The sequence below is a fragment of the Mesoplodon bidens genome (genome assembly GCF_964165515.1).
Source record: "Mesoplodon bidens genome assembly, chromosome: 14".
Classification (NCBI taxonomy): Eukaryota; Metazoa; Chordata; class Mammalia; order Artiodactyla; family Ziphiidae; genus Mesoplodon; species Mesoplodon bidens.
In genome coordinates this window covers 44,700,089-44,712,155 of record NC_138170.1, presented here as the reverse complement: position 1 = coordinate 44,712,155, position 12,067 = coordinate 44,700,089, and the positions used below count along the sequence as shown (strand labels likewise).

General features: G+C 35.0%; 1 protein-coding gene across 3 annotated transcripts in view; it reads left to right on the top strand.

Moving 5' to 3' along the window:
• The window catches only part of ERLEC1 (endoplasmic reticulum lectin 1), a 40,814-nt gene extending 29,219 nt beyond the window's left edge, over positions 1-11,595 (top strand). Inside the window, exons 11-16 of one of the 3 annotated variants that reach the window (XR_014017519.1) lie at positions 1,421-1,545; positions 2,989-3,066; positions 3,389-3,464; positions 5,739-5,813; positions 10,512-10,577; positions 11,336-11,595. Coding sequence is in view for 2 of the 3 variants with exons in the window: in XM_081255066.1 (XP_081111192.1) it covers positions 1,421-1,545; positions 2,989-3,066; positions 3,389-3,464; positions 5,739-5,810 (351 nt within the window). In the remaining variant the exon portion in view is untranslated. Of the gene's footprint in view, positions 1-1,420; positions 1,546-2,988; positions 3,067-3,388; positions 3,465-5,738; positions 6,655-10,511; positions 10,799-11,335 lie in introns of those variants that run through there. The other 2 variants (XM_081255066.1, XM_081255065.1) reach the window with 2 other exon arrangements.
• Positions 11,596-12,067: the final 472 nt, after the last annotated feature.

Below are 12,067 nucleotides of genomic sequence, written 5' to 3'. Positions count from 1 at the left end.
AACAGTTGCCTTCCAAAGGGCTGGACCAGTTTACATTTCCATTAACAATGGCTGTTTTCGTATACACTTGCCAACACTAGGTTTTATCAAACTTATTTTAGCCAAGGTCATGTAACCTAGAACTTTTTTTTTTCTTTTTGTTTAAATTTATTTGGTTGCGCCAGGTTTTAGTTGCAGCATCCGGGATCTTCATTGCTGCGTGTGGGATCTTTAGTTGCAGGATGCAGGCTCTTAGTTGTAGCATGTGGGATCTAGTTCCCTGACCAGGGATCGAACAGGGGCCCCCTGCATTGGGAGCACAGAGTCTTGACCACTGGACCACCAGGGAAGTCCCTAGAACTTCTTGAAGAACTCTGGTAGGAGCTTTGGGAGACAGAAAAATAATAGTAGCTAACAAATATAGTGCTCACTGTATACCAGGCATTGTTCTAAGTACTTTACACATATCAACTCATTTAATGCTCATAACAGTTCTGAGAGATGAGTATTGTTACTCCAAGATGAGGAAACTGAAGCAAAGATTTAGTAACTTGCCTAAAATCACATAGGTAGTAAATGGTCAAACTAAAATTCAAACCCAGGCACTCTTGTTCCATATCCAACCTCTTAATTCACTGTGCAGCTCTAATCCCTGTCTCTCTAGAAATTTACAGTGTAGTTGCTAAAAGAACGTTTAATGGCTCTCTCTTCCACTAGGCAATAAGCTCCACTGTAGCAGTGGCTGTGGCTGTTTCCTTTGCCTCTGTAAGGGTTTTTAGTTCTACTAATCAGATGTATACTAGTGCCCAGCATGGTCCCTGGCATAAAATATAAAGAAGAAAAGGAAGGAAAAGGAACGGAAAGAAAGTGAGAGAGAAGGAAGTCCACATATAGGACAATATATAGTGCATCGTGTCAAATGAGTAGTGTGAAAACTAGTATAACTTGAAGGTTTGCATTTTAAAGAGTAGTATGAAGATAGGCTCAGTGTGGCTACAGGGTAAGAGATAGAGGCCAAATATTTAAGTAAGAATCACAGTAGTATGTGGTTGTATTATCTAGGTATGAGAGATTAAACTCTTAGTTGGGGGTGAGATGTTGACAATGGACATGTAGAGAAAGAGTGAAGTGAAGAACATTTCCAGGAAAATAATTGACAGGACTGATAAATGTAGGAGAGAAAGGAAATAGAAGAATCAAAAATAACTACATCAGGACCTAACCTGACTAGAAAGTACTAGTGTCATAATTCAGAGAAACAAGGAGTAAAGAATAATGAGCTCAAATTTCTACTAATTGAGAAGTTTGACTAACATTATCACGTCTAAACATAGATATCCAGTGTGCAGATGAAGATGAGATCTATAGCTTGTAGGCCATCAGCATAAATGTCACCTTGATGTCAAGCATGCATTGTCACAAATATTTTTTTATATATTAGGACAAGGATAGTGGGAAAACCTCTGTGGTTGTGGGAACATGGAACCAAGAAGAACATATTGAATGGGCTAAGAAGAATACTGCTAGAGCCTATCACCTTCAAGACGATGGTACCCAGACAGTCAGGTAAATATTAACTTTATTTGCCTTTAGATCTTAGAATATTTAAAACTCAGAATATTGAAAAACATAAATTTAAAGTAAAATATCTGGTCAGCTTTTCTCAAGGACATTTTTTAGGTTAGTTTTCTTTTTGAGAGGGAACAACATAGTGTAATAGTTAAGAGCACAGTTTCTGAAGTCAGATACCCTGTATTCAAATACTGGCGATTCACTTACTACCTTGGGCAAATTACATAATCTTCATAAGCCTCACTTTTCTTGCCTAGTAGTATTTGCCTCAGAGAATTGTTATGACATTTAAATGAGGTAATTCATGTAAAGTGTAGTGCCTGGCAATTGCATGCAATAAACTTTGGCTGCTGCCTTTGACAGTGGTGGTGTATGGTAATGAGAGTGGAGGTGGCGCTAGTAACACTGGTACAATTCCAGGTATTAGGTCTAAGGATGTTATAAACATTTTCCCCCTTCATGTGTAATCACTACCACTTTAAGTTACTTGACTCTATTTAAATATACTCCAGCATTTCCCTTTGTTACTTAAAGTGGGGTAATGGTTGAAAATTGTTAAACAATGGTTTTTTGAAAAACTACCTCACATCTCTTTTGGGCTTTTAGGTTTATCTTGTTAGAGCAGAAGTAAATTAATCTCTTCTTTCCCAAGAATAACTAAACTTTAGCTTTTCTTATAGTCCATAACCCAGTGAATTTTAAATTATTCATTCTTCTTCCTTCTCAGGTGTTAACTTTGTCCTTCCTAGCATAGATGGTATTGAGAGAGTCTGTTTTCAGAATGTGCTGACTTCTTGGACTGACCAAAATCAAAATTAGCAAAATTAAGAGATAGGTATTTAAGTATTAATATACTAAACGGATCAGTTTTTTAAATGTTTATATGTTTCAAGTGAAAATAGCTCATGGTATCATGTGCAACAAATATTGAAGCACAGGAGTGTGAAGCTAGCAAAATTAAAACTTGTCTTTGGTTCCTGCTCTTTGGAATTTATAGCTTAGCCTAGGCTTTACCTTTGTACACCTGCATTACAGTATTTTAATGAGTGGAGCTGAATGGAGGATGGGAAGACGGGGAAACTGTTCCACAAAGGAAACAATATACAGGGCTGGGGAAATGGTTAGCTTTAAAAGAAAACTTTTTTAAAAGCAATTTAACCTTAACTATTTGTATACAAATAAATAATGTGCAAGTTAAAGATCATTCTTATTAAACCACTAAGAAGTATCTCAACTTTGTATTATTTATAGAAGCTGAAAGACTTCCTCTGTGACATAACCTTAAAAATATGTATTTTTAAGGAGTATTTTATAGTCAATTTTTTTTTAACTAATGCGAAACTGATCCCTCTAACCATCTTCTCACCCTACCCATTACAATTACTCTGAATGAGTGAAGTTTTAGTTTAATAAAGCTTGTGTGTTTTTCTGATTCAGGATGGTGTCACATTTTTATGGGAATGGAGATATATGTGATATAACTGACAAACCAAGACAGGTGACTGTAAAACTAAAGTAAGTTAGACCATCAAATCATGCTTTATGCCTTTCTCTTTAGTCTGCTTCCTATGGGTAAAAAAATTATATAAATATATAATTATGGATAATTATATTTATTCATAATAATTTATGGATTTGTCATAAAATACTGTTTTATTATAAAATAGTAAAATCATAATTGTGATATAATTGTTATTTATAAGTTATTATCAAATTATTTCAATTATTTATTAAATTATACAGAATCACTTACAAGGCATTTTTATCCTTGAGAGGAAAACAATTTAAAACAATTTTGTATCGTTTGGGCAGTGCCTTAAAGTACTCTCTGTTTTAGGTGTAAAGAATCAGATTCTCCTCATGCTGTTACTGTATATATGCTAGAGCCTCACTCCTGTCAGTATATCCTTGGGGTAAGTGAAAAACTAATATTCAGGAATTCAGTTTTGGGCCACATTTTAATTTTTAGCATTAAGTCTAGAAAGGACCTTCAGTAGTCTCCAAAGTTTAATATAGCCCTCATACTACTTGTAAAAATTGACATTTTTTTAATTGAGGTATAATTTACATAAAGTAAAATGCAAAGTTCTTAAGTGTTGAGTCTGATGAGTTTTGACAGTTTTATATACCCATTTAACTATTACCCAAAACAAGGTATCTATCACTGCAGAAAATTTTCTTATACCCCTTTCCTGTCAATACCCCTCAATTCCCAAAGATACTCCTTTCTATTTTCTGATACCATAGATCAGTTTTACCTCTTTTTTGATTCCATATGAATGGGATCATATAGTCTATAATGTTTTATGCCTGGCCTCTTTGACTCAGCATGTCTTTTAGACTCAGCCTTTGTTTTCATCATTTTACTCCTGCCAGCAATATATGAGAGTCCAATTGCTCCACATCCTTACCAATATTTGGTATTGTCAGTCTTTTTTATTTTAGCCATTTTAGTGATTTTAATTTGCATTTCCCATATGAAAAGTGTTGTTGAAAACTTTTCATGTGATTATTCATCTGTATACCTTCTTTGGTGAAGTGTCTGGCCAAGTCTTTTTAAAGAAAAAATTATTCTGACACAAAATAAGGAAGGAAGACTTTATTCAGGACTGTTGCCACAAGTGTCAAGACTATCACAATAGGGGAGAGAGAGTCAGCTCATCTCCAAATACAGCAAAGACAGCCAGGGATACATAGCCAACAAGCAGAATGGGGTGTTGGGGAGTAGTCATTGTATGGCACATTACTAAAAGACATCAGGGGTAGGGGATTCTCGCTAAACTGGCTTAACAGAATTATTGCTGAAGGCTGGCCAGGAAGATGAGATATCAAAAGTGAGAGAGGAAGAATTTGATCAGATATGGAGGGTGGTTAGATATTGAGAGTGAGGGATTCTCTCTAAACTGACTTATCAGAATTACTGCTGCAACTGGACTTGGCAGGCCCAGGAACAAAAAGAGGCCTAGTCAAAAAGAGGGTTCAGGGGAACCTTACTATCATTTTGGTCAAGGAGAGAGTCCTTCTCAGTCTTTTACCCATTTTTGTTGGTGTTGTCTGTCTTATTATGATTTATTTCTAGGAGTTCAAATATATAATGGACATGAGTTTTTTCTATTTTAATTGCACATTTTTCCCCTGATCTGTGTCTTGACTATTCTTTTTCTTACTGTCTTTTGATGAGCAAAAGTTTATTTGATAAAGTTCATTTTATCAATTTTTTTCCCATTTTATTGCTAATGATTTTTTTGTTTTAAGAAATTTTGCCACCCCAAAGTCATGAAGGTATTATCTTCTACTTCCTTCTAGAAATATGGTTCTACCTTTGGTTATGCAATGAGTAAGGGTAGTTTTCTTTGTTATTTATCCTGATTGGAGTTCACTGAGCTTCTCGGGTTTGTGGGTTGATATAATTCATTAGGTTTGGAAAAATTTTGGTCATCATCTTTTCAAAGATTTCTTCTGCCCCACCTTTTTTCTATTTCTGGGACTCTGATTAAACATGTTAGTTTGAAGTTGTCCCCAAATCTCAGGCCCTTTATTTTATTCTTACCTTCTTTGTTTCAATTTAGGTCATGTCATTTCTATTGAATTGTCTTCAAGTTCATTGATTCTTTCCTCTGCTGTGTCCTGTCCACCCCTTTGAATGAATTTGTATCTGATATATTTTTCATTTCTAACATTTCCATTCGGTTCTTTTTTATGGCTTCATTTCTGCTAAAATCCCCCATCTATTCACACATGTTGACTACCTTTTCCACTATTTCCTTCATTATATTTATTATAGTTATCTTAAATCTGATCATTTTAACACCTGGCCCATTTTTGGATTGTATTTTTTTTTACCTTTTTCTTGAATTGTACAACTTATTATTTTGCCATATTCTGCTACTTTTTTGTTATATAAGACCTAGCTATGTATTTCTCTCTCATTCTTATCCTTTACTCCTTTCTCTCTCATCTCTTTTACTTAAAGATAAAAATACCTTCTCTACCTATCTGGTATTTTATTTGGATGACTAAATTGTTTTCTAAAAAGCTCAATTTGTAGAGATAACATTGGATGGTTTATCCAAAACAAGGACTCGTATACATTTATCAAATTTATAGGTATTCATTCAGCAGAAAAATACTGAATAAAGTATTCAGCTTAGCAGCTTTTTAATGGTTTTATTGTTGTTGTTCTTTAGGTTGAATCTCCAGTGATCTGTAAAATCTTAGATACAGCAGATGAAAATGGACTTCTTTCTCTCCCCAACTAAAGGGTAACAAAGTTCAGGGGGAAAAAAAGATCATTGGAAGTCATGATGATTTGTCTGACCATGTGTCCCATTATAGAGCTCTCAGTCATTGGACTGCATCTAAAGGATTGTATAAAAGGACTCTCAACCACTTTGTGAATATGTATGTGTACATAAGAGGTTATTGATAAACTTCTAAGGCAGACATTTTGTTTCACCTTTTTCATTTTTGTTGTGTCTTATGAACTGATTGTGTGTTTTCTTTGCTTGGATAATGTGATTCCAAAATAAATCCTGTCCAAGCAATTTAGAGTCCATCCTAATGAAATGTCATAATCGTTGTACCTATTGAAAGTTTTTAAATAATAGATTTATTAGGTAAATTATAGTATACACACTAGCTAATAAAGTAAGGATAATGAAGAAGGAAATTGACAGGAGGTTGTTTAAATGAGAGACTGTGTTAAATATGTAATTTCTAGTGCCTGAAATCCTTTCAACAAATTTTTATTTAGCAACCGCTCTCTACCAGGTATTAAACTAGAAATTGGACACACAGTAAAGCCTCACATATAAGTTTTGTTCTCCTCTGTTAATCTCAAGAAACTCTTATTTACAATAGGTTGCTTCTCTCTCAGAACTTTTATCTGTTTCTTTCTCCTTGATATGAGTGTGTTTCCCCCCAAAATATGTACCTGGTATAAACAGTCGGTGATTCTTCTCTTTTGATTTAGAATGATTTATCTTAACAAAACACACTGTGCTGGCTCTCCTTTGTACTTGCCTACTATATACTACAGATTTTAGTTCCGGGCAGTTTTATAGCACAATATTTATTTTAAAGTGAATAAAATGTCCACAAGCAGTGTTGTCATGTAGTCAATGGCAGATTATACAGTTTCTTTATTTTCTCCATTACTCTGTTGCACACAACATCATCCTGTTGTATTTTGGACATACATGTCTAAATAAGGGCAGAAAAGTACCCATAAGATACTTTCCTTTTCCTCCTTCTCAGCAGTTCTGGTCAAAGATATTTTAGTTTGAGAAAAGGTTAATATAATTGACTATTGGAAGGCTATCTATAGACTTCAGTAAGAAGCAGCACATGTAGAAATAGCATGCACTTCGAATTCAAACCTAAATCCAGATACTCTCTTTAACGTACTAGCTGTGTGATCCTAGACAGCAGTTAACCACTTCGAGCCTCACTTCCTCTATTGTAGAGAGACTACTTATTACTTCATAAGGTGGTTGTATCAGTGCATTAATTTTCTCTGTATATAAAAAGCCTAGCAGGTTCCCAATAAGTGTTAGTTTATTTCCTAATATCTCCCTTGTCTCCTGTTAACATAATAAGATCAGAGACCAAAGCCATTAAAATTTAATTCTTTAATAAAGTATAGAATTATATTTACTATATCAATTAATTAAGACAAACAGGTTTACTTTCACATTTAGATTAAAGGTATAGGAGAGGAGAGAGAACTGTGAAAGCTTAGTGCCAAAAAAATACTTGGGGAATATTTAGGCCAAACTCTTTCTTTTGTAAGAGAGGGGGGAAAAATCTAAAAAACTGTATTAGAATAGTTTACTACAGAAGATTCTTAAAAATAGAAGTCATAATAAAAACTAAGTCAGCCTTCTGTCTTGGCTAACAGCTTAAACTTCTTTGAGAGGAAAGCTAGGCCAGGTATCTCTGTAGCCCTTCTAAATCTTGGGTCCCCTATCAGTAATCTATGAAGTTTTTTGATCTCTAAATTGTTTGTTGCTACCTCGATTGTGCAGCCATTCTTCTATATTAGTAGGCAGGAAAAAGGGCTCAGCTACAATATGCCTAATGTACTTTGAAAAGTCTTTCTCAAAGTGGAATCTCTATTAAGGTGGGTGCTAAATCAGATTCTTTAGCCCAGAGCCTAAGACTCTGCATTTGAATATGTTTCCTGAGTGATTCTCTTTATTTTAAATAAATTCTCCAGTGATCAAAGATCACTGTGACTCAGGTACTTCACTTTTAACAATTTCACACATACTAACCCTCCTGATTAGGGTTTCAGGGAAATAACTAGTAGCTCATTTTACAGGAAGATTGTGACATGAAGACTTTTTTTTTCTCCCTTTTTCAGCTTTACCTGCTTTTTTTCAAGATACCACTAGATGGGGCCTTGTTTATATCCTTGTATCCTTGATTAAAGGGACTTCGGCAAGAAAGGGCAACAAATTATCACAGCTAAACTGAATAGTAAGCTTTGTGTACAGTCCTTGGTGAACTATCCTTTTCAGTCAGTCTGATATACAAAAAGGCCTGACCTGATTTGTGACAAAGCTTAAACTTCATAGTACATAATCAGGCCAAATTATTGACCCAGTAGCACCAAATAGCTAACATAAAAGGTCTCAATCTAAAAAGGAAAATAAGAAGCAAGATTTGAATTTTGAATAAATAGTATTTGAAATCAGAGTTTCAAATGAAAATAAATATCAGCTATACTAGAAAGTGATTTTAAACTCTCTTCCTAGTGTTGGGTAATTTTACTTACCAGGGCTTACATTTCCTTTTGAACATACAAATAGAACTATTTTCATATGTGTGTATGTTATATGTTATGATGAGCTGTTGAGGTAAAAGTTTTCAAAATATATTGCCATGATGACATGGCTTAAAAGAAAATCCATTTCTCCATTTCTTTTTTTCAGTTGTTTGACAGGGGTGGTAGAGAAACCATGGACCACTACATACCAAGAGCATGCTTTATTTCAGTTGCCAGTAGTCTCAAAGTAGGTTGTACAAGCAGGCGAGATGATCCAGTGGATTATGGGAAGAAAATACTAGAAATTCTACTAATTTTTCATCTGCAAAAGAGGAATTGAGCTTCACTAATATTTAATATGTGGACTGACACTGGTGCACACAGTCATTCATGAATCAGGTTTCATGCAATAAAACACAAAAGATCCTGAGGGGAAGAGTGGGTGTTACACATGTAGAGGAGTTGGTGGGGATACAATTATTCTTCACTTTTACCATATTACAGCATTGTAGAGTAACTAAATACCTCCATCACCTTTCAGAAAATTGAATTGTCACTTTAAATATTAGCATCGAGACCACACATTAGGTATATAACCCATCAGAATTAAGGTGAGAGGTTAACAGCTTACTTTCATCAGTCATGGCTTCAATCAGGGTGATCCTGGTATCTTACAAGTCTTCTCTATTAGTAATAACACAGTATACTAATGCTTTTTTGCAGTGATTAGGAAGAATGATCATGTTTTCCTCGCTTGCATTCAAAAGAACTACAGTCTGAAAAATAGAATTCCATTCTTTAACACCTAAAGAACATAAAGGCAGGCCTGGCAGTCTCAAAACTTATAAAATGCAAAGAAGAAAGTCAGAATTACTAACAAATGGAATATAGGGCTTGTAGTGTTTTGCATCCACACCTATTTGTAAACTTTTAAGAATTTTAGAATTTTTTATATTTGAAATAAGTGTGCATCAAAAGCAAGTGAATCAAGCAGAAGTTCTGGAAATGGTAATCATCTCAACTATGGAAGACACTTGTGAGACTATGAAATAATGCTAAACATCTCACATCTAATCATATACTACATTATATATTTCAAATCTGTTAAATTGCTTTCCAGCACCTTTCAATAGAATAAATTATGCTTTGCCTGAATTTAAGAAAAAATATCGCTTTCTGTATATTTGCCTGAAGCACAAATGTAATTTTCACTTTGTAAATATATAATACTAAAAATCAAACATCCTTGAAAGTCCAGCAAAGTAGATTGTAAAACCCAGTAAGTCAAATCTGCTTTACTATCTAAATTCACTCAGTAATACAGCCAAAAATAGTGAACTTTGTTGGGTTCTAAAAGCTTCTTTGTCCTCAATAAAATACTAGTTTGCCAGTTAGTCACCAGTGGTCTTTAATAGCAGTAAAAACCAATTTACTCATTTAAGAATTCTATCAGAGGTCCAAATATTATCCCATAGATTCAAAATATGTTAATAATTGGTCAAGGAGATTGGAAGTCATTTTTCCCCTAGATCAGTTTTCCATACTTATAGTTATTAACATTCTTAAGCCATCTTGGACTTCCCTGGTGGTCCAGTGGCTAAGACTCCACGCTCCCAATGCAGGGGGCCCGGGTTCGATCCCTGGTCAGGGAACTAGATCCCACATGCCGCAACTAAGAGTTCACGTGCCACAACTAAAGATCCCACGTGCCGTGACTAAGACCTGGTGCTGCCAAATAAATAAATATTAAAATATATATATATATTCCTAAGCCATCTTGAGAAATCATTTGCTGGAAAAACTTTCATTAACCACCTCCAAGAAAGGGTTTCACCCCCAAAAAGCCAGTTGTGAACAATCTTGTGTCATTATTCTTTGAATTTCAGATAACAGGCTATCCCAGACTTATAAAAATGACAGCTGTCACTTCTTGAACATTTATTAAATAGTAGGCACTATGCTAAACCCTTCAGACACCCTATGTTCACAACCCTGTGAGGTAGGTTTACTATCGCTAACTCACAGATAAGGAAAATGAGGCTACAAGAACTGAACTAAACTACAGTTGGCTGAGCCAGCAGTTGAATCAGTTTAGAATCCAGAGTCCATGTTTGTAAATAATATGCCATAGTGCTTTCTATTCACAGAGCATCTGCCCCATTAACCGCTCTCGGTTATCATCTTCCACCAGGGAGAACACACCGAGGGACTCAGCAAAATGTCCTGTAAGATGAGGGAAATGACTGATTTTGTCGTGGTAACGTATGACACCCATTTTTTTCCATATATTATTTTTATCATGGAACTCCACTAACTTTTCTTAAGCTAATGCCACAAATCGGGCAAATGAAAGTTCACTAACGAGATTAAAGTGTTACCTTGGAAATTCTAGCTTGGTTAAATGCCATCAAACCCTACCTCCTTTGATAATCCTCCTGTGATGGTAAACGATGCAAGTGCAGTGATTTATCTAGATTTATCTAGATCCAGATTGCATTTATGATTAAATGATAAAAATAATTCCTTTATCTTTTATTTGTTGGAGTAAAGAATATGTCTTAATTTTGTTTCTTCTCAGACCCTGCATAAAATTGACACTCAACAAATATTTGCTGAATAAATTATTGAACCTTCATCCTCTCTTCCCCAACTACTCCAATTCCCATGGGTTTCCTAACAGTCTTTATTTTTCAGTGTTTGGTGCTTGGAGGAAAAAAATGTTTTCCTCAGTTTTACAATGGTTGGGAAAGAAAAAGGAGTAGAATTATTGATTTGTTCCATCTGTATTCCTTTTCACTCAGGTTCCCCCCAACATTGTTTAATTTTTTGCTGCTTTACACTGCTTTCCCACAGTCCCATATGTTGCTTCTCCTTCCTAACAGGAGTACAGTGTCTTTGCCTCCTTATTGTGTTTCATTTCTCCCACTAGTGGGCAGTGATTGAGTAAAGTCCCTGATCTCAAAGGTTAAGAAAATTAATTTTTTTTTTTTTTTTTTTTTTTTTTTGGCCATGCAGCTTGCAGGATCTTAGTTCCCCAACCAGGCATCAAACCTGGGACCCTGCAGTGAAAACGCCAAGTCCTAACTACTGGACCACTGGGGAATTCCCAAGAAAATTCAATTTTCAGTCTCCAACTCCATGTACTTAAAACATGCCAGTTCTGAGGGACTCTGAACTCAAAGAAAGTGTCTAACATTATGGTTCTCTGTGAAGAATACAATTCCCAGTCATATCTTTCCTCAGAGTAATATTAATAAAATCAGTTCTTACAATTTCTTTGCCATACATTGTTGCTAAACCCAAGCAAATGTGCAAGAAACTTTCATAAGCCCTTCCTAACGTCAGATATGAAATGTATTGAATCTGAAGCATTTATACAGGTTACAAAACCTATCCTAGTGCCACGGCCCCAGAAGACAGGCATAAAGCACCCTCTGTGACTTGCTCTACTTTTTAAGGCCTATCTGGCATCTGAACAAGGTACATTTTGCAAAACATCAGGCTTTGCATGAAAATCAAGGTTCCCACAGTTGAAAGATCTCCCACTCATCAGCATGCTACAAGCAGCTGAAGGTTTGGAAACGTGTCAAAAAAACAAACCTTCACAGAAATGGAACTCAGAGAAACAAACTGAACCAGCTAAGTGTATTTTTTTTTAATCAGAATTATCTCTTTATTGGGGTAAAGGAGGGAAAATTCACTAATTTGTCCATAAACAATAAAGTGATATTTTTACTTTGGTAATAT